A 21,108-nucleotide genomic window follows, 5' to 3' on the forward strand; every position below is an offset into this window, starting at 1 on the left:
GAGGACAAAGCCCTGGCATCTTTTCTGCTGGGTGGGGCACTGCAGTGTAAGGTCCTTTCTGTCCTGAGATCTGGTGGCATTCCTTTTTTAAAATGTCCAGTTTTTCCACAGTTATAACATTTTCCCATTTTAGGGTCTGACCTTTGGCTCCTTCTAGATTTGTCAACTGCTGAATTAGCCATTGCTTGAACTAACATTGCAGAGCGATGAAGCTCAGTTCCTACATCCTGACAAGCTCAGGGAAAATTTCCCAAGTTTTTTGTACACCTCACTGGTGCCAGTGCATGTTTATAATCCATGTTTGCATTCTCAAAAGCTAGAGTTAAGGTTAACATTTCTGCAGCTGTGGTATGAGGAATCTGATGCTTCACTACCTCTTGTAATCTTGCAAGAATTTGTGCATAGGGCACCTGTGACCCTTGCATGATATGTAAAAAGAATTGTACTGGGAATCCCTCTTCAGCAATTGTGGCCCAGGTGCATTTAGTGGCCTGGGCCCACTGCTGATAAGCAGCATCTGGGAGTGCCATTTGATGTTCCAGGGCCATCACCTAACAGCATATCCTCTGTAACGTCTCTGTGTCCAGCAATACAGTTCTGTTTAGCCTGGTCTGCACACATTTCTTGCCAATTTAATTTCCATGTCAGATATGCACTAGTGGACAAGCAAGTTCACACCAAGTGTTTCACATCAAGAGGTAAAAGACACATAGCACCAAACACAGATTCTAGCAATCCTAAAGTGAATGGGCTCTGTATGCCATTATTTACCACACTCGCTTTTAATTCCTTCAACAACTTAAACTCTAGTGCAGTGTGTTCATGAATAACCTGCTATGGATTATTTGGATCAGGCCTTACAGAAATAGGAAAAGCACAAGGTCCTAAGGGCTCTCCAGCTATAGCAGCAGAGCATAAAATTCTTTGTATTGGGGTTTCTGTTTCTGCTACCGAAGGAGGCAGTACAGACATTTCTGCAACTGGAGGAGGTGGTATAGGCCAGTTTTTATCCTCCCTCTCCTGTTTTTTATTTTCAGTTGGAGCTGTGGGTGGGACAACAGATTCTTTCAGATTTTTAGATTCAGGCTGCTGTCCCACAGAATAATAAGGAGATAATGGCAGAAGTACAGTACGAACTAAGCTCCAAGTGGAGAAAACAGAAGAATCAACTTTAAGACCTTTTTGATGAGCCCATTTTAATCCTTCTGCTCTGTCCCAATTTTCCACATCAAGAGTGCCTGCCTGTGGAAACCATGGGTTATGCATAATAACCTCCTGCAGCAGCTTAGTTAGTGTCTGAGAACTAACCTGAGCACCAGTTTGTTTCAACAAAACTTTAAGCAATGGCACATCATGTTTTTCTTCAATAGACAAATTCTGCCCCATGTTACCCTTAGTGCAAAAACTTCCCGTTCTCAGTACTTCTTTAGTGCACTGCTCCCAGTACCTCTTTAGGACACTGTCCTTATATCTGCTGCCAGCAGACTTGACCCGGGGTCCCCATTTGCCTTGTCAATTTCAGTTCCTCTGCTCCAGCAGAACTTCTTCATTCATTTCCTCAAAGTCCCTGTGTTTGGATACCACTTGTAGAGCACCTGATTCTGTCGCTGTTTGGGGTGCTACTATGTAGCATGCATGAACCTAGGGGGACTGAACAAAAGAGGCAAATGCGGGAATAAGAGACAAGAGACAAAAGAGTATATTTGGAAGAAGGAGTCAGGGGGCACCTTGCCTCTAGTGAACAAGGGCCCTGAACTTTACACAGCCCTCCATATTTATTAGGCAAAAGAGACGGTGAGAAAGGGGATGGAAGAAGGGGTCAGCTGCTTGGTCCAGAGTAGGCTTGCAAGACTGCATTCCCTAGATGTCCCAGTAGACAACCTCAAGAAGCTTGGTGCCAGGACGTGATTGCCCTCAGTAAACCTTCTGTTGGCAGGAGCAGTCATGAGTTTGCTCGCATCCTGCATTCATGATAAACAGTTTGCTGTTTGATCATATAGCCTCCAGTGGAATGCTGAGTTGGTCGTGTCCCATGGGCCTTCGGCTCCCTACAATTTATATCATGGAAGATATAAGAGAAAATATATTCAGGAAACAAGAACAGGAGGCTATAAAAAAGAAATATTTAGCTGGGCATGGTGGCTCATGACTGGAATCTTAGCACTGTGGAGCCTGAGGCAGGTGGATCACTTGAGGTCAGGAGTTTGAGATCAGCCTGGCTAACATAGAGATACCTCACCTCTACTAAAAATACAAAAATTAGCCAGGAGTGGTGGAGCACACCTGTAATTCCAGCTACTCAGGAGGCTGAGGCATAAGAATCGCTTGAACCTGGGAGGTGGAGGCTGCAGTGAGCTGAGATTGCGCCACTGCACTCCAGCCTGGGTGACAGAGTTGAGACTCTCTCAAGAAAATATATATAAATAAAATAAAATTAAATTTAAAAAGAAACATTTAGGGAATAAGACAGTAGTTTTGGTTTTCTTGCTGAAAAATTGAAACTGAATCTGATCAAAACTCTAGATGAAGAGAAGTGCAGGGGACAGTGGAGTATTTTAAACAATGCCCTAGGGATTAATCAGCAGAATTCAGACTCTGGGAAGCTCTATAAGGAAAAGTTATCAGTTTCATCCCCAACAATAAAATGTAAGAAAAAAAGAGAGGAAGATGGAATCTATGGATTAAATAAAGACCTAGAGTACATATAAACAATTGATGACCTTGCATAGAAAAGAGACAATCCAGAATCTAAGGCTAAGATAGTATTGATGGATGGATAAGTAAAATTATAAGCTAATTTATGAACTTAATGCAAAAACAGTAATACCAGTAAATGAAATGCAGCAATGTATTCATTAAAAATTCATTTACTCCAGGAATTTAGGAATTTAAAGATACTTATAGCATGACATTAGAGAGCCTATTAATGTAATTTACCTCATTAACAGATTAGAAAAAATATGATCATATCAGTAAACGCAGAAGACAGACTTGACACTCATTCATGAAAAAAATGAAAATATATCTTAGCAAACTAAGAAAAAATGAAAATCTCTTTACCCTAAAAATAGTATCTATTCCCAACCTATGACAATCATCATATTTAATAGTGAAATCTTAATTGCATTTCCCTGTGGTCAGGAACAGGTCAAGGATGCCTGCTAACCACACTGCTACTCAACAGTGTGCAAGAATTCTTGGCCAATGTCATATAATAAAGGAAGCATGAGGGAGAGAGGAAGGAAGGGAGGGAATGTGGTTGGGAGTGGGGGGAAGAGTGAGAGAGAGAGAGGGAGCAGGAGATTGGAAAGGAAGAAATCAGAAATCATTATATTTTGCAAGTGGTAAGATTACCTGTCTGTTTGTTCATTTATTTATTGAGACAGAGTCTTGCTCTGTCCCCCAGCCTGGAGTGCAGTGGTGTGATCTTGGCTCACTGCAACCTCTGCCTCCTGGGTTCAACCAATTCTTGTGCCTTAGCCTCCTGAGTAGGCAGGATTACAGGCATGTGCCACCATGCCCAGCTAATTTTTTGTATTTTTAGTAGAGACGGAGTTTCGCCATGTTGGCAAGGCTGGTTTCAAACTCCTGACCTCAAGTGATCCACCTGTCTCGGCCTCCCCAAGTGCTGGGATTACAGGTGTGAGCCACTGTGCCAGGGCAAGATTGTCTATTTGAACTAATAAAAGAATTTAGCAAGTGTGCTAGGAATGAGATTAATATACATAAATCAGGTGCATTTTTGTACCAGTATCAAGTAAGTACAATTTTTGAAAAAGATAGCATTTACAAATTGCACACAAAGCTATAAAGTGCCTAAGTATAACTCTAATAAAAGCTGTGCAAGGCCCTGGTAAAAACAAACACACACATCTTCTGTTACCAGGGCAACCCTGGAGACATAGCTGAGAAAGCTCTTTATTTTCTTAAACAGTAGATAACTAAGAAAGCTCATTGTTCTTCCTTAAACAGGTTTTTAAATCATTTTATCTACAGGTATGTTTGCTTAAGAGAACTTCAGATGGCCCAGGAGGCTGCTGGAGCCTCAGGACTCTTTGGCAATTACTGGAGGAAGATAAGGTCAGAGCAAGACCCCAGCAAACCGAGCTGGTGACGCCTTGTTACCTTCAGATCATTAATGTATCATTATAATGCTAAAGTCCTGTATTAGGCCACACTGCTGATAAAGACATATCAGTAGAGACGGAGTTTCGCCCTGTTGGCAAGGCTGGTTTCAAACTCCTGACCTCAAGTGATCCACCTGTCTCGGCCTCCCCAAGTGCTGGGATTACAGGTGTGAGCCACTGTGCCAGGGCAAGATTGTCTATTTGAACTAATAAAAGAATTTAGCAAGTGTGCTAGGAATGAGATTAATATACATAAATCAGGTGCATTTTTGTACCAGTATCAAGTAAGTACAATTTTTGAAAAAGATAGCATTTACAAATCGCACACAAAGCTATAAAGTGCCCAAGTATAACTCTAATAAAAGCTGTGCAAGGCCCTGGTAAAAACAAACACACACACCTTCTGTTACCAGGGCAACCCTGGAGACATAGCTGAGAAAGCTCTTTATTTTCTTAAACAGTAGATAACTAAGAAAGCTCATTGTTCTTCCTTAAACAGGTTTTTAAATCATTTTATCTACAGGTATGTTTGCTTAAGAGAACTTCAGATGGCCCAGGAGGCTGCTGGAGCCTCAGGACTCTTTGGCAATTACTGGAGGAAGATAAGGTCAGAGCAAGACCCCAGCAAACCGAGCTGGTGACGCCTTGTTACCTTCAGATCATTAATGTATCATTATAATGCTAAAGTCCTGTATTAGGCCACACTGCTGATAAAGACATATCTGAGACTAGGCAATTTACAAAATAAAGAGATTTAATTGGACTCATAAATCCAATTTTGATTTATGGCTGGGGAAGCCTCACAATCATGGTAGAAGGCAAAGAGGAACAAGTCACATCTTACATGGATGGCAGCAGGCAAAGGGATAAGTCGAAATTGAAGAAGACAGAAGCACAAGAGAAAAATCCACTGCCTTCCAAAGAAATGATTGAACAGGAGAAGCAAGCCAGTGAATCATAATGAGGCATGTGCTGCCAATATGCACTGTACATTCCACAAGCATTGCTTTCTTACTTTACTTATTTTAGCTGTTTAACTTTGTAAGATGCATAGAGGTTGGATCAAGTTTAAATGATTCTGCTGCCCCTTTCACATCAAAGAACTACTGACAATGAAGGCCAAGCCTGCCACTCCCATCTGACTTTCTGACTGGCAGAAAAGGAAAGAACATGCATTTTAGTGAAGGAAGAAGTGGGGTAGGACAACAATGAAATCTAGAGTAAAACCAAGCTGGCCCAAGGTGTCATGCAGGCTGTAATACAGTTTAATCAGTGGCATTTTTTTTTTTGTTCAAATGATTTTAAGTATTGGAATGCAAAATTTTCAAAAATATGCAAATAGAAAGTTTAAAAACTTAAAAAAAAAAGGGCGGGGGGAAACTCCTCTTTTTAAAACCATCAGATCTCAGGAGACTTACTCATTATCACGAGAACAGCCCGGGAAAGGCTTGCCCCCATGATTCAATTACCTCCTACCGGGTCCCTCCCACGGCATGTGGGAATTCAAGATGAGATTTGGGTGGGGACACACCCAAACCATATCAAATCCCCACCCCTAGAAGAAAATTGCTGCCATTTTCTGAACATACCTCATATGAAGAAGCATGTTTATGATCTGCAACTGCACATCTGGAGTTCCTCCCTGTACATGCTTACATACATACCTCCCCGCCGCACATCTAATTCCTTAAAGTTCCCTGGCTTCCATCACCTTCAGGAGAAGGGGTTCTTTAGAAAAAGAGCTCACTCCTCCATTCCTGACCAGCAATAAAACCTGCTTGCCTTTTTTTCCAATTGGATATTCTTTCTTGGCCATCAATACAAAGTAAGGAAAGAACTTGGTTTCCCAGTGACAGAAGGAAATAAAGGATGACCAAAATAAATTGAGGGATATACTGTATATACGATTGGGAAGAAGCAATGTAGAGATGCAAGCTCCCCTGTGCCCCTAAAAATCTATACACAGAATGCATTTTAATAAAAAAATCCTATAAAACATATTTGTGGAAATTGAGGTTTATCTTCTTTTAAAAAATAATTTCAACTTTTATTTTAGATTCAGAGAGTACCTGTGCAGGTTTGTATATTGTATGAAGCTGAGGTTTGGGGTGTGAATTATCCCATCACTCAGGTAGTGAGCATAATACCCAATGGTTTTTCAACCCTTTCTCCCATTCCCTCCTTCTTTTCTCCCTCCAATCTAGTAGTCCCCAGAGTCTATTGCCATCTTTCTGTCCATGACCCCCCAATGTTTAGCTCCTACTTATAAGTGAGAATATATGGTATTTGGTTTTCTGTTCTTCTGTTAATTCACTAAAGATAATGGCCTCCAGCTGCATCTATGTTGCTGCAGAGGACATAGTTTCATTCTTTTTTATGGCTATGTAGTATTCCATGGTGTATATGCACCACATTTTCTTCATCCAATCCACTGTTGACAGGCACCTAGGTTGATTCCATGTCTTTGCTATTGTGAATAGTGCTGCAATTAACATACAAGTCCAGCTGGGCATGGTGGCTCATGCCTGTAATCCTAGCACTTTGGGAGGCCGAGGCGGGTGGATCACGAGGTCAGGAGATCAAGACCATCCTGGCTAACATGGTGAAACCCTGTTCTACTAAAAAAAAAAATACAAAAAATTAGCCGGGTGTGGAGGTGGATGCCTGTAGTCCCAGCTACTCATGAGGCTGAGGCAGGAGAATGGTGTGAACCCGGGAAGCAGAGCTTGCAGTGAGCCAAGATCGTGCCACTGCACTCCAGCCTGGGTGATAGAGAGAGAAACTGTCCCAAAAAACCAAAACCAAAAACAAAAACAAAACATACAAGTCCAAGTGTCTTTTTGGTAGAATGATTTTCTTTTGGATGTATACCCAGTAATGGGATTGCTGGATCGAATGGTAGTTCTGTTTTAAGTTCTTTGAGAAATCTTCAAAGTGTTTTTCACAGTGGCTGAACTAATGTACATTCCCACCAACAGTGCATAAGCATTTTCTTTTCTCTGCAGCCTCACCAGCATCTGCCGATTTTTGACCTTTTGATAATAAACATCCTGACTGGTATGAGATGATATCCTCTTGTGGTTTTGAGTTGCATTTCTCTGACGATTAGTGATGATGAGCATTTTTTCATGTGTTTATTGGCTGCTCATATGTCTACTTTTGAGACGTGTCTGTCATGCCTTTTGTCCACTTTTTGATGGGTTTTTTCTTGTTAAGTTCCTTATAGATTCTGGATATTAGACCTTTGTGGGACGCACACTTTGTGAATATACTATTTTTTCCTCATTCTGTGTGGTGTCTGTTTATTCTGTGGATAGTTTCTTTTGCTGCCCAGAAGCTCTTTAATTAGGTCCCACTTGCCAATTTTTGTTTTTCTTGTGATTGCTTCTGAGGACTTAGTCACAAATTCTTCTCCAAGGTCAGGGTCCGGAATGGTGTTTCCTAGGTTTTCTTCTAGGATTCTTATAGTTCAAGGTCTTACTTTAAATCTTTAATCCATCTTGTGTTAACTTTTGTACATGGTGAATGGTAGAGGTCCAGCTTTAAAATGTCTTAGACTGGGTAACTTATAAACAACAAATTTATTGCTGACAGTTTTGGAGGCTGGAAAATTCAAGAGCAAAGCACTGGCAGATTTTGTTTCTGGTGAAGGCCTGCTTCCCATTTCATAAACACCTGTTTTCTTGCTGTAATCTCACGTGGTGGTAGGGGTGAGGGAGCTCTCTGGAGTCTCTTTTATTTTATTTATATGTATTTTTTTTTTTGAGACAGAATCTGGCTCTGTCACACAGGCTGGAGTGCAGCGGCATGATATTGGCTCACTGCAATCTCTGCCTCCCGGGTTCAGGTGATTCTCCTGCCTCAGCCTCCTGAGTAGCTGGGATTACAGGCATGTGCCACCATGCACAGCTAATTTTTGTGTTTTTAGTAGAAACGGGGTTTTGCCATGTTGGCCAGGCTGGTGTTGAACTCGTGACTTCAGGTGATCTGCCTGCCTTGGCCTTCCAAAGTGCTGGGATTACAGGCATGAGCCACCTCACCCGGCCTGGAGTCTCTTTTATAAGGGCACTAATCCCATTCAGGAGGGCTCCACCTTCATGATCTAATCACCCCCCAAAGTCCCCACCTCCAAACACCATTTCCTTGGGTGCTAGGATTTCAACATATTAATTTTAGTCGGGGGGACACAAACATTCAGACCATGGCACATATATTACTGTATAATGTATACTATGCTATATATATATATATATACACACATACACACACACACATATATATGTGTGTATACATGTATATATGGTATATATTATATACAGTTATATATAATTCTTAAATTATTTCTCATTTAATCTTGCTCTTTCCTTGGTGGTGGTCCTTCCCTTGTCTTGTCTGTACTTTTCGATTTGCAAGGTTTTTTGATTCCTCTCAAGCCTCCAGCTCCGATGTCCATCTTCATCTGGAAGCTCTAGTGTGCCTGTGTACTCTAGATAATGGTTTATGGTTAAGAGCCGCAAACTCAGCAGACAGAATCCCTGGGTTCTAATCCCATGGCTTACTCACTGTGTGATCTTGGCAAATTAGCCTTTCTGTGCGTCAGTTTCCTATGTTATAAAATGAGGATATTAACAGGATCTACTTGTCTCAGAGACTGTGGCTATCCACCAAAATCCATTCTCCCTGTTTTTTATAGTAAAAGAACAAAACGATTCTGTTATTTTATGACTACTCTATTTTATGTGGCTGGTCTTATGTGTCCCACTGAAGAACATTTCCAGCCTCCCTTGCAGGTATTGTGACCGAGACTGAGTGCCTGCAGATGAAATGTGACTGTAGCTGGTGTGTGTCAGACCCAGGCCTGGGGCTTATGAGATCAGGTGGGTCTTGTCCACAGCCACTACTAGCCTTCTCAGTGGCTGAGACCAAGATAGGGTTGCAGCTGAGCTTCCGCCACAGAAACAATGATGATGCCCTGGGGGTGGTGGAACAATGGCTAGGACAGACCCTGAATGTCTCCAGGGAGCACAGCTGCCCTGCTAACCTGGACAATTGTCTCTAGAATTGCTAGATGAGAATGAAATAAATAAATAACCTTATTTATTTATTTGGCCACAAATAAATAAATAATAAAGAATAAATGACCACATTCTTTAAGCCGTTGTATTTTGGAGTATCTTTGTTAGTCTACAACACTTGCCTCTGTGAGTGCAGTCCAGGCCCTGAAGGCAGATGGAGCCAAATCCCAGGCTCCTGGTGGAGGAAGGTGCAGAGTTTGAGGAACCTTTGCACTCTTGTGCCTTCCCTCAGGCCCAAAGCTCCTGTAGACTCAATTGTGACCCCAGAGGTGAACCAGGCCTGATGTGCTGGTGTCAGGTGGATGGTTTAATGAGGGGAAAAGAGTGGGGCCCTGGGAGTGAGCTGACCTTCTTGTTTTCTGGCGGGATTTCCCTGGAACCATCCTCAGGAGTGGACACAGTAGAGCTGGACACTTCCACTGATCCGGAGCTCCCGCAGCTGCTCCAGGGCCTGCTGGTTTACGCTGGTGGCCCCCAGCCCCTGCCCATTGAGCGCCAGCTTCAGCCCTCCCTCCTGGCACAGGAGCAGCACCTGGGAAAGGAGGACATGAGGGGGTTGCAGCTTCCAGCCAGACTTTCCCTTGTCTGCCTGATGCTCTCTCCAGTGAGACACTCCTCCTCTCAGAGGACACAAAGACTGGACCCAGGGGGCACCCAGTACAGTGCTGGAAAAGAACAGGACAAGGGGCCCGGCTTGTCACCAGCCCACTGTGGCCTTTGACAAGGATCTTCCCAGCCCTGGGCCTCAGTTTCACCACCTGTAACTGGGGCTGCTTCCTGTAGAGGAGTGGTTCTGCACGTCGGAATCATTAGGGGAGATTTTTAATAAAGCTGATGCCTGGGCCCCCACCTGCACCAACTGAGTTTCTGGCCATGGGATCCTTGGCATCAGAGTGGAGCGTTGAGGACCGCTGTACAGACATTTGCTGTGTTCTGCTGGCTCTGCCCTCCCACCCCATAACATCTGTCCTGCACACCTGCCGCAGTCTCCCAGGTCATTATGGGACTTCAGCTCTGTGCTCCAGCCTGAAGGGATGTAATCACTTGGCTCTGACCCACCTCAAAGAATCTCTGCGGGTAAAAGAGGAAGGGGGCTGAGATCAGTTTCTTCTGCCCCCAGCGGGAGATCCAGGCCAGAGTTCTGTCTGCGAAGGAAGCCCTGAGTGTCACAGGAGCATGGGCAGCCTGGTCCCTCAGGCTCACAGTAAAACTGCAGGAAGCAGGAGGAAGGAGAAGGAATCAGCGCCCATTGCCCGCAGGCCGCTGCTCAGCCCCCAGGGGAAGGATGGAGGTCAGGCAGTGGATGGAAGGTTGAGCTGCTTCAGTCTCCAGAAACAAGCACTGAGGGCCTATGACAGCCTCATGGCTGAATGCTCAGAACAGTGGAAAGAACACGAGTTCCAGATGAACTTGAGATTGACCTCCAGGGTTGCCATCTGCTGACTACAGGAGGATGGCGGTGGGAGGGAAGTGTGTGAAAATTGCCTAGCCTGAGCTTCAGTTTATCCTCCTGAAAATGGGGATGGTTATGATGATGATAGCTACAGCTAACATTTATTGAATGCTAACTAAGTGCCAGGTATTATCTTAAATGTTTTCCAAATAGCATAGTGGTTAGAGTCAGGCAGTCCCTGACTCTACTGTGCTACTTTCTAGTCCTGTGACCTTGGGCAAGACTCGTAATCTCTCTGTGCCTCAGTTTCCTCATCCATAATGTGGAGATAACATAACTGCCCTGTACCTGCCTGTGGCATTGTTGTAAGAATTACATGAATACATAAAAAAATGCTTATTTAGAACAGCACCTGGAATGTAATAAGCATTCAGATGATACCTATTGTTTAAAAATATTGCTATATAATACAATCTCTACCTCATAGAGCCACAAAAAAAGGAACAAAGGAGATAATCTATGTGAAAACTAGCGATTCCTAGCACAGAGTAGGTGTTTTACAGAAGCTAGTTTGCCTTTCCTTAATCCTCGCAAATTCTATGCTGTGAGGATTGTCAGCCCATTTAAGTGACGAGGACAAGAAGTTAAATGACTTCTCTGTTACTAGTAATAGTGGTAGGGCCTCAGGTTAGGATGTGAACTAGGATTCATGACTCCATATTTGGGGGTGGGGGGACCTGGCACCTGCCTCTCAAGTAGGGCAACCGGATTATATTATTTTTCTTTATTTTATTTTTTTTGAGACAGAGTCTCACTCTGTCACCAAGCTGGAGTACAGTGGCACGATCTCAGCTCACTGCAACCTCTTCCTCCCAGGTTCAAGCAGTTCTCCTGCCTCAGCCTCCGGAGTAGCTGGGACTACAGGCGCATGCCCCCACCGCCCAGCTAATTTTTGTATTTTTAGTAGAGATGGGGTTTCACTATGTTGGCCAGGGTGGTCTCAATCTCTTGACTCATGATCCACATGCCTCGGCCTCCCAAAGTGCTGGGATTACAGTTATGAACCACCGCGCCCGGCCCAGATTATTTTTATGTCTTGGGAACTTCCCAAGTCTTCTTCTTTGAAGCGCTATGCTGGAGAAGGCTGCATCCTGACGGGATGCAGAGGGCAGGTAAGGTAGGGGAAAAGGCCGCCTTGGACAGGCCTTTCCAGGGCTATTAGTAGATCCTTACAGGAGGAGGCCCCGTAAGTTTCCAACTTTGGGAAGGAGGTGGCCAGGGCCCAATGTTGGGAAGAAGCTTGGAAGGCAGGAACCCTGGAGAGTGGACTGCGTGGAGCCTCCAACCCCACTATGGCTCCCCCTACCCTGTCCTGCCAGACAACACTTTGTCTTCCCCTGGCCTGCGAACTCCTGGTGAGGAGGCCTCAGTGTCTCCCTACCTCACCTTCATGCAGCTCGGCCTGCCAGATCACTGGATAATCATGAATCACTAGATGCCCACTAGATCACTGAATAATCACAAATCAGCAGATGCCCAGTGAAGCTCTGTTGAAGCTCTTTGAGGCTGCAGTCATACACTCCCACTCAATAAGGAGGAGGGAAGGGATGAGGTGGAGAAGGAGGGATAGATTTTCACTGCAGATGAATCCTGTGCCCTCCATCTCTTACTCTCTCTGCCCCATTCAAGCCATCAGTTGCTTTCACAAAATAGCAGCAGCTGCATTTGTTGCAGCCTCGCTAAGTACCAGGTGCTGTGCTAAATCTTCATGTTGGTGGATCTCAGCTGAACTGGTGTATAGGAATGTTTTGTCTGGTCCATAGTATTCTTCAACTTTAATACAATATTCAAAAATTGAGAGAGTTTGTATAAAAGATGGCTTCTATTTTTGCTTTAAAAATAGTCAGAAGATCTGGCATGACTGGGTGTATGGAAATACTCCTTTTCCTTCACCACCTTCCCAACTGGTTTCCTCACTATTTATGAGATCTGTCTGGTCTCTGAGGACACATGCATTCATGGCCCTTGGGAAAGAGCAGTTACTTGCTGACTATGTCACTAGTAACCTTGTGACTTTGAGCTACAATATGAACCTGGTCTCATGCCTCCAAGTTTTGTGGGAAGAAGTGTTCGTTCCATCACTGAGCACTTTTCATTTTCCCTAGCAGGTTGGAATTATCATTCGCCTTTTTCCAGTAGGGAAACTCAGACTCAGAGAGGTTTAGTGACTGGCCCACGACCACACCGTTTATGAGAGACAAAACCAGGAATCCAACTCAGTCGTGCCTGTCTTTGGAGGCCCAGGCCATCAAGTGCTGGGCTTCATGCCTGCCCCGGAATTCACAGGCATGATCGGGAGTGTGCAGGGCAAGGGTTTAGTGAGGTCAGTGACTTAAAAATAAAAACAAAATTAAGCAAGGAGAACATACGGTGCTTTCCTTACTCTGCCCTCCCCTGCCTCCACTGAGATGATTGCAGTAGTACCCACATTTGTGGACACTTACCACGTGCCAGGCACTATTCTAAGCACCACCCCTAAAGTCGGCATTATTATCAACCCCCTCTTTTTTTTTTTTTTTTTTTTTTGAGATGGAGTCTCGCTCTGTTGCCCAGGCTGGAGTGCAGTGGCGCGATCTTGGATCACTGCAACCCTGCCTCCCGGGTTCAAGCGATTCTCCTGCCTCAGCCTCCTGAGTAGCTGGGATTACAGGCATGTGCCACCACACCTGACTAATTTTTGTATTTTCAGTAGAGACGGGATTTCACCAGGTTGGTCAGACTGATCTCCAACTCCTGACCTCATGATCCACCCACCTCGGCCTCCCAAAGTGCTGGGATTACAGGCGTGAGCCACCGTGCCCAGCCTATCATCCCCTTCTTACAGAGAGGAAAACAGAGGCACAGAGAGGAAAAGTATCTGCCCTAAGGTTGCACAGGTAGTAGGTGTCCTGAGCACATGCCAACCCAGGCATTCTGGCCCAGAGAAGTCATAAACTCTAATGTGTTTCCTCAAGGCAGGCCTGCCAGTGGCTCTTGTCTAACTGGATTGGAGCCACAGGTCTGGGTTTGAAAGCACCATGTAGGAGAAGTTTGGTAGTGTCCACTTAGTCATTGAGTCCCTCCAAGTCCTGGCTTCCACATACCAGCTCTCCTCTCTGGGGCAGTCTGGCTGTATCTTTTGAACCACACATGGTGTTACCATGGGAAGCTACATGTTTGCTCTGAGCCTCAGCCTGCAGCTACGAAGGGCCTTTCCTGGGGCCCCTTTCCTAGGACCTGGGACAAGAGGCTAGGCCTGACTAGATGTACCAGCAGGAATGATGCTCCCAGCAGTGGGGCTGTCGGTCCCAGTCCCAGCCTGACCTTCATAAGCTCTGCCAAATTGGGCCACTTCTCCTTTCTGCTCCTCTGTTTCGTCATCTGTAAAATGGGGATTAAATGGTGGTGCTAGGAGATTAAAAGAGATGATGTTTTATAGCATGTGACTGTCACAGAGAGGCTGCTCCCTCCACTCCACTTAGATGCTGGATACTTACTGCTTTGGCTCTTGCAAGACCAGTCCCCGCACTATGATGACCTGCCCAGGCGAGAGACCCTGGGGAAGAGCATGTGAGCAGGGCACCTTCTGAAGGAAAAAGGGAGGTATTGAGAAGTTGACTCCCAGGGGGATTGGGGAGGACCACCCATCCCTGGGGGTCAGGGGAGCACTGCGGCAGGCATGTTCTGCCCAGGCCTGCAGCCAGGACACGCTGCTTATTTGTTAAGCACCTGGCCTCTTGTACTCTGTTCCTGACGAAGACTTTCCGCGGCCCCTCCAGGCTGAGCTTGGCCTCTCTGTGTCCCGATCACCATGTCCTTCTCCCTTCACTGCATCCTTAACTGTAATGGCCGTCTAGTGGTCTGTCCCCCACCAGCCTGTGAGCAACTGGACGGCTGGGACCAGCTTGTTCCTCTATCCTAGAGCCTGGCACTGGGCCTGGCACAGAGAAGTATCAAGTAATGATGTTCAGAATAAGTGGAGAAAAGGTAAAATGAAGCTGGAGCTTCAGCCTGAAGCTGCCCAGCCCACCCACAGCCTGCAGCTTGCTATAAAGGAAGGGGAAATCATGAGGCTGGGGGCATGTCCCACCAGGCTGAGCTCATTAGCTGCTCACCCAGGCTGCGCCCCCAGCCCTGACGAAGAAGGAGGGAGGTTCACTCACCAGCCTGGGGCTCATCAGCAGGAAAGGCTGTCAGGGAAAGAAAGAGAGGACACAAGGCCATGCGGTGTTTGCTCAGGAAAAGGGAACCTCTTGTTATTCTGACAAATTGGGAATATTTGGGGCTTGTCTCTCTCACAGCAGTAGGTGAGTCATTGGAGCCCCAGTGGGATCCTCTGGAGTTCAGAGGTTCACTAGCTCTGGAATAATAGGGAAGAATGGGGTGGAGGATTTGTCATCCACTCCCTGTGTGGCCTTGGGCAGTACATGGGCCTCATCTCCCCTTCTGTCCTGCAAGGCCAACCCCAGCCACGTTGCAGGGTTGGTCTGAGAAATGAGCATTTCAACTAAGGCCTCTCCTGCTAGGAATACCGGGTCTTGCTCCCTCTGCATGCAGCCCAGCCCCATTCATCTTCCCAAGCTGGGCCTGGAGAGGGGCTGGGAGAGGCAAATCCAGGCCCTCCAGGGACTGAAGCAGAGCCAGCTGTGTCCATGGCAACCGCAGCAGTGAGGGAAAGGGCAGCTGGGCCTTGTGTAATGGGAGCAGCAGTCCAGAAGGGCAGGTCAGCTGGTGTGGCTGCTCAGACCTTGCTCCCGAGAGACTCACATGTCCAGCTGGGTACTCTCTGCTGCCCTCCACAAACGGCTGTTCAGAAAGAGAGAAAAGAATCAGCCACATTTAGGACCACTGCAATCCCCTACCTATGCCTGGAAGGTGGGCAGAGCCCTGGCTTTGGCCTTTAGAGCTCCTCATGTTCCCATTCGGCTGGTCAGTGGTAGCTTCTTGCTGGCATTTTGAATATCCCAATTCCCAGGCCCCACCTTGGACTTACTGAATCAGAATCTCTGGTGGCAAGCCCCAGAAATCTGGGCTTTGATAAGCCCATCAGGTGGGAATGATAAAGCCAGCTGCCACCCGTTTCGGCCCCAGTGTGCCAAATCATTCCTGGCCATTGTTTCTCAGTGTTAACCAGACCCACACTGGGTACAGACTCCTGCCTGCAGCTCCTGGACCCCCTTTCTGCCATCACTTTCTCTTCCCCCTCAGCCCACTCACACCCGAAACCTCCGTGGACTCCCTCCCCCTTGGCTATTACTGGTGCACAGGGCCTCCTCTCTCTCAGTCTAGGGTGGAGGAAGGGGTCCCAGGCCTGTCCAGGAGTCAGGGGAAATTAGAGGCTGCCACTGCTCAGGCCTTGGTTCCAAGGAAACTTACATTGATGTTCAGGAATCCAACAGCCTCTACCAAGATGTCACCAAATATGCCCAGCGTGTTCACGTGAGACAGTGGGAGCCGGTAGTGGAAGTGGAGAAAGTGCTGTCCATTCACACTCACCTGGAGAGACAGACAGAGGCTGGCTTATCAGCAGCTAATGTTCATTGAGTTCATAACAATGTCCCAGGCATTGCCAAGCACTTTTTCCTCAATTTTGCCTCACTTAACTTCACATCAACTCCATGAGGTAGGTACATTTTACAGAGCCTTGGGTGGCTTAAGTAATCTTCAAAGGTTGCAGAGCTGGCCTGGAGACCAAGTCACCTTCAACGCTCCCTCTACCCCAACAGAGGCTCCTCATTGTGCTTTCTCAGCAGCCCAAAGAGTCATCTTCGCTCCATTTACGTGAGGAAACTGAGGCTCAAGAGGCTCCCCTCCCGCCAGCTGCTCTGTCTCCTGGAGAAGTCTGAAGATCCCATCATGTTTCTGGCAGGAGCTCACATTAGGGGGTCTAAACCTTGAGATCAAGTTCTCTCTCCCTCTCCCCTGCCACTGTGGCTGTAAGATGGGGATAATGAAGGTACCTACCTAATGGGGTTACTGTGAGGATTCAATGAGCAGATACCTTTAAAGGGCTTAGAACAGTTCCTAGTATACAGTAGGTGCTCTCTAAGTGCTTGCCATGACTATGGCAGCAGTGCCCTCTTTGGAGCCAGGCACTGTAGAGCTTTCTTGCTGCCATGTGGGCCCAGGGCAGCCTGGAACCAGGCATGGCAGCTCGTTGGTCCTCTTGGTACCTGACCACTACCACTGCCACTCAACACCGCGTCGTGGGCAGTCTGGCTGAGGGAAGGAAGGGTGCAAGGACACATATTCTAGACCACCCAATGCCCGTCCCTTCCTTCACCTTCACTTCCTCATTCCCAAAGAGAAAGAGGATGAGGAAGCTGGAGCCTCTCCGCAGGGCCAGGTGGGGCCACCGGGCCTCCCTTTGCCAGCGTCCACCATGCAGGGTGTTGCAGATGACGTGGGGCTTGGTGGTATGGAAGCGAGGGTTGAAGTGGAAGGCGATATCCGGCCGGGGACACAGGCTGCAGCCACATTGGAAGTCCACCTGAAACCTACTAGGAGGTGAGGCTCTCAAAGTGCGGTTCTGACCAGAGACCCACAGAGATCCCGGTGGCAGGGAGGAGCCCTCCAGCTCGATGCCTCTAGGGCTGAGCTCCAGCACCCCCTGGCCACCTCCCCTGCCTTACCTGTGTGCATCTAGAGGGACCACTCCTTGCAGCATGACCATCTTGCCTGCGTGCAGGCCTCCAAAAATTGTCGTGACATAAGGAACCACCTGAACAAGAAGAGAAACTCATCCGTGCAGGGTTGGAGAAACGGCTTAGGGACCTCTATGGGGAGTGGGAGGAAAGGAGCAGAATAAAACTCAACTTTTCCTCCCCAAACAGAAAATTCCTTATAGGTAAAAATCAGTGTTCACTGAAATATTTTCTTCCACCTAATCCTCTTTCCTGGACCGTCATATGGCAAAGCCGCATTACACCAGAGAAGTCAAATTCAGCTCCCTTGCCAAATTCAGCACCAGCCAGTTGCCTTTCCCCAGCTCCTAGGGCACAACAGGCTGCAGTGACCCCAGGGAGGCTTGCCATCCACTAGATGCCACCCTGGTCCCCAGAAGCCTGGTACTGGGGCTTTCTGAGGACTGTTTAGTGGCTGGAGACTAGGAACTGGGAGGCAAGAAGAACGGACAAGTTAGGAACTGACAGTTAACTCTGAAATGGACCCCTGGAGAGACACTTTACAATGGCCTTCCCAGGCTCACCTTTCCCCATGTAGAAGTTACCTGGGCTGGGCTCTGTGGCTCATGCCTGTAATCTCAGCACTCTGGGAAGCTGAGGCGGGTGGATCAACTTGAGGTCAGGAGTTCGAGACCAGCCTGGCCAACATGGTGAAACCCTATCTCTACTAAAAATACAAAAAATTAGCTGGGTGTGGTGGCTTGCACCTCTAATCCCAGCTACTCAGGAGGCTGAGGCAGGAGAATTGCTTGAGCCTGGGAGGTGGAGGTTGAGGTTGCGGTGAGCTGAGATCATGCCACTGTACTCCAGCCTGGGCGAAAAAGCAAGACTTGGTCTCAAAAAAAAAAAAAAAAAAAAAAAAGGAAGTTACCTGGCCTTCCTAAAATACATCACACACTTTTACAACTTCCTGCCTGTCTCTTTCCACCCTGACTCTTTTTCCAAGCATCATCCACTTGGGTTCCTGGATTATTCCTTTCTTCCCCTGAGCTCCCAGGGCATTTTGCTCACGTGGCTGGCTTGGCCCTTGGCTTAGAGCGACTGGTTGGCTGTTTTCCCTAGGAGTTTATAAGCCCCTCAAAACTGAAGCCTTGTCTTTCCCTCCTGTAGGCTCAGTGCCTCACCTGACGCCGTGAGGGCTCTGCATAGATGTGTTTGGAATGAGTGTGAACAGGATGGCAGGTACATACCAGTGGTATCACAGGATTGACCTTCCTGTGTTGCTCTCTAACTCCCAGCAACCTTTTAGGAACCCAAACCACCTAGAAAAAACTGAAACCCACCAGGATGGCCCTCCAGGTGTGAGCTCGCAGCCTCTAAAGGAAGGAGCTGCCGTAACCTGGGCAGCTGCTTCTGCCCATTCCTCAGGCACCTGAGAAGCAAGGGAGGGAGGCTTGGGATGCCAGCCTGGCAAGCTCAGCTGGTTGGTTCAGCAGTTGATCACTTCCTATTCCCAGGCTCCCTCCAGGCCTGTAATTAACTGAGTGGACGCAGCTCTCATGGGAGGGGAGGGCCAAGTAAGGGAAAGTGATAATTAATGCTCATTAGTAGGGGGTGTCTGCTGGGAATTCAGCCTTCTGTAAATCATTGCCTGGCTTTAGAAAACCTCTTGGGCACTGACTGAGCAGGAGGAGGAAGAGAGAAACACCCCCAACCCCTATCCCTGAGTGGAAATTCCCACCAGACCCTTCCTTCCAGGCTGGGGACAAGACTGTCCTCATTAAGTAATCAGCATTCCCTCAACAATCTTACCCACACCGTCATCCTCCTAGCATTCATTACAGTAGAGGCAGAGCACTGCGGCTCTAGGCTTCACCACTTTCAAAATGCAGTGACCCTGGAAGCCTAGCAGTCATTTACACCCAAGTGGGAATTAGCAGTCAGCCACTTTACTAAGCTCAGGAGGGCCTTCCAGAACCCAGGGCAGATGCTGGGAGAAGCAGAAAGACTGAGGTCCTCTCCACCCCACCACCCAGGAGTGTGGGCCCAGTTGGAAGGGAAGAGCCCAGAGACCGAGGAGGTTCCACATTAGAGTGACAACTCACCGGGTGGAAGACTGGCGGTTGCAGAATGAAGCTGTCAGGAATTGGGTCCAGTTTTTCTCCAGGTGACATGAGAGTGGGGCAACTCCAACTGTAGATCCTCGTTCCAGTAGCCCTGCCCCCACTGGGCTGACTCACCTGCCCCAGCCAGGGTCCTAAATGCCTGGAGCAGCTCTCTCAGCTGTTAGTCTCACTTTCGACCTGCAGGGTCTTAATGCTGTCTGGAGCAGCCCTGGGAGGGCAGCGGGCGACCTCCAGGCTCCCCACCAGCCCCACTCCCAGCGGTATACAGCAGAGCTCTGGCTGGGTGGGGGCTGTCAGCAGAACTCAGTGTCCAGGGGAGGAAGACTGGCATTAACCAACTAACCGCCCACTCTGGGTCTGCAGCACATGGCCATTGCAGAGGGAAGCCAGAGGCTGGCTCCTGTGGGGCCAATGAGGGTTTGTGGTTTCCAACTCGAGCCCTCACTGGGTCAGAGGAAGGGGAGGTGGTACGTGTGCTTAGGTTCCAGAAACAGCCCCACCCCCAGCTCCCTGGACAGCCTTGGGCGACTTCCCATTCCTTCCTCCCTTCACCACAAAGGGTTTTATCTCTTCCCCTCATTTTCTTTTTTTTTTGATGGAGTCTTGCTCTGTTGCCAGGCTGCAGTGCAGTGGTGCGATCTCAGCTCACTGTAGCCTCTGCCTCCTGGGTTCAAGTGATTCTCCTGCCTCATCCTCCCTGGGACTACAGGCATGTACCACCACGCCCGGCTAATTTTTGTATTTTTAGTAAAGACTGAGTTTCACCATGTTGGCCAGGATGGTCTCGATCTCCTGACCTCGTGATCTGCCCGCCTTGGCCTCCCAAAGTGCTGGGATTACAGGCATGAGCCACCACGCCTGGCTCTCTTCCTCTCATTTTCTTGCCCCTTCCTCTACTCTTCTTCCTTTTCCAAGTTTTACAGCCCCCTGAGGCTCCATTTCAGCATCAGCTGGAAATGCCGGGGCCCAGCTGGGGTCACAAGAGAGTAGAACGAGGGAAGGGGAAAAAGCAGAGCCCCTTACGCTCGGAAAAGGCAGCACAAGAAGCACAGAACTGCGCAGGAAGGAGACTTGAGACTTGACTTCTTCTTCAGCCTCTCATCTAATGTGCTGGGTGCCCCTGAGAAAGTCACTTCCCATCTCTGGGCCACCCTTTGTTCATCTGTACATGGAGAAAGTGACCATAGCAGCATGTCCCACAGTGAGGCCTGTATCTGGGGGTGGGCCCAAATATCTGTATTTTACTAGAGTCCTTCCAGTTCTGGTTCAAATCCCAATAAGGCTTTCCCTTTAAAAAGCAGCACAACCTCTCAACTTTATCCTGAGTTAGGAGGTTCCAGGATCTGACCCATTGCATCAGACTTGGCAGCAGGGAATTCCTGGACCAGGACCAGGCTGGGCAAAGGCTCAAGCGCATGGGGTGCTGAGGGCAGAGTAAGCAGCTCCCTGGATGGAGGGAGAGGGCATGAAGGGTCCTGGGATAAGGCATCTTAGCCGGTGCTACCTAAGCTGTGGTCCACAAGCCACCAGCATCAGCCTCACCTGGAAACTTGTTAAAAATGCAAGTTTGGGGCCCACCCCAGACCAACTGAGGAGCACTCTCTGGAAGCTGGGCCCAGGAATCTGCATTTTAACAGGCCCTCCAGGTGATTCTGATGCACTTTAAAGTCTGAGAAGCATTGACTTAGGATGGAACTGGAAGGGCTTTGGGTGCGGAGCTGAGTT

General features: G+C 47.7%; 2 protein-coding genes across 3 annotated transcripts; one reads left to right on the plus strand and one right to left on the minus strand.

Moving 5' to 3' along the window:
* Window positions 1-1,106: 1,106 nt before the first annotated feature.
* Window positions 1,107-5,088, plus strand: LOC129007815 (thymosin beta-4-like). Its single transcript, XM_054439096.2, has 2 exons — window positions 1,107-1,129; window positions 4,986-5,088. The coding sequence occupies exons 1-2, from the start codon at window positions 1,116-1,118 to the stop codon at window positions 5,086-5,088; spliced, it is 117 nt and encodes a 38-aa protein (XP_054295071.1). The 5' UTR covers window positions 1,107-1,115.
* On the minus strand, window positions 1,699-19,686 carry LGALS12 (galectin 12). 2 transcript variants are annotated; one of them, XM_054439093.2, is made up of 10 exons: window positions 19,363-19,686; window positions 17,267-17,355; window positions 16,918-17,131; window positions 16,011-16,130; window positions 15,402-15,440; window positions 14,798-14,824; window positions 14,132-14,220; window positions 10,262-10,412; window positions 9,551-9,734; window positions 1,699-2,048 (listed from the first exon to the last, which is right to left on the minus strand). In XM_054439093.2, the coding sequence occupies exons 1-9, from the start codon at window positions 19,429-19,431 to the stop codon at window positions 9,588-9,590; spliced, it is 945 nt and encodes a 314-aa protein (XP_054295068.2). In that variant the 5' UTR covers window positions 19,432-19,686; the 3' UTR covers window positions 1,699-2,048; window positions 9,551-9,587. The 2 variants fall into 2 exon arrangements, with proteins under 2 accessions (XP_054295068.2, XP_054295069.2); XM_054439094.2 differs by lacking the exons at window positions 1,699-2,048; window positions 14,798-14,824 and having other exon boundaries at window positions 9,211-9,734.
* Window positions 19,687-21,108: the final 1,422 nt, after the last annotated feature.

Source organism: Pongo pygmaeus, chromosome 9 (assembly GCF_028885625.2).
Source record: "Pongo pygmaeus isolate AG05252 chromosome 9, NHGRI_mPonPyg2-v2.0_pri, whole genome shotgun sequence".
Taxonomy (NCBI): Eukaryota; Metazoa; Chordata; class Mammalia; order Primates; family Hominidae; genus Pongo; species Pongo pygmaeus.

Excerpts from the sequence above, each read along its gene's own strand:
- LGALS12 (XM_054439093.2), bottom strand. The coding sequence starts at position 19,431 with ATGTCACCTGGAGAAAAACTGGACCCAATTCCTGACAGCTTCATTCTG. Across the intron at positions 15,441-16,010 it reads TTGGATTCCTGAACATCAAT|CCGTTTGTGGAGGGCAGCAG; the intron begins GTAAGTTTCCTT and ends CTTTCTGAACAG. Across the intron at positions 14,825-15,401 it reads GAGAGTACCCAGCTGGACAT|CCTTTCCTGCTGATGAGCCC; the intron begins GTGAGTCTCTCG and ends TTTCCCTGACAG.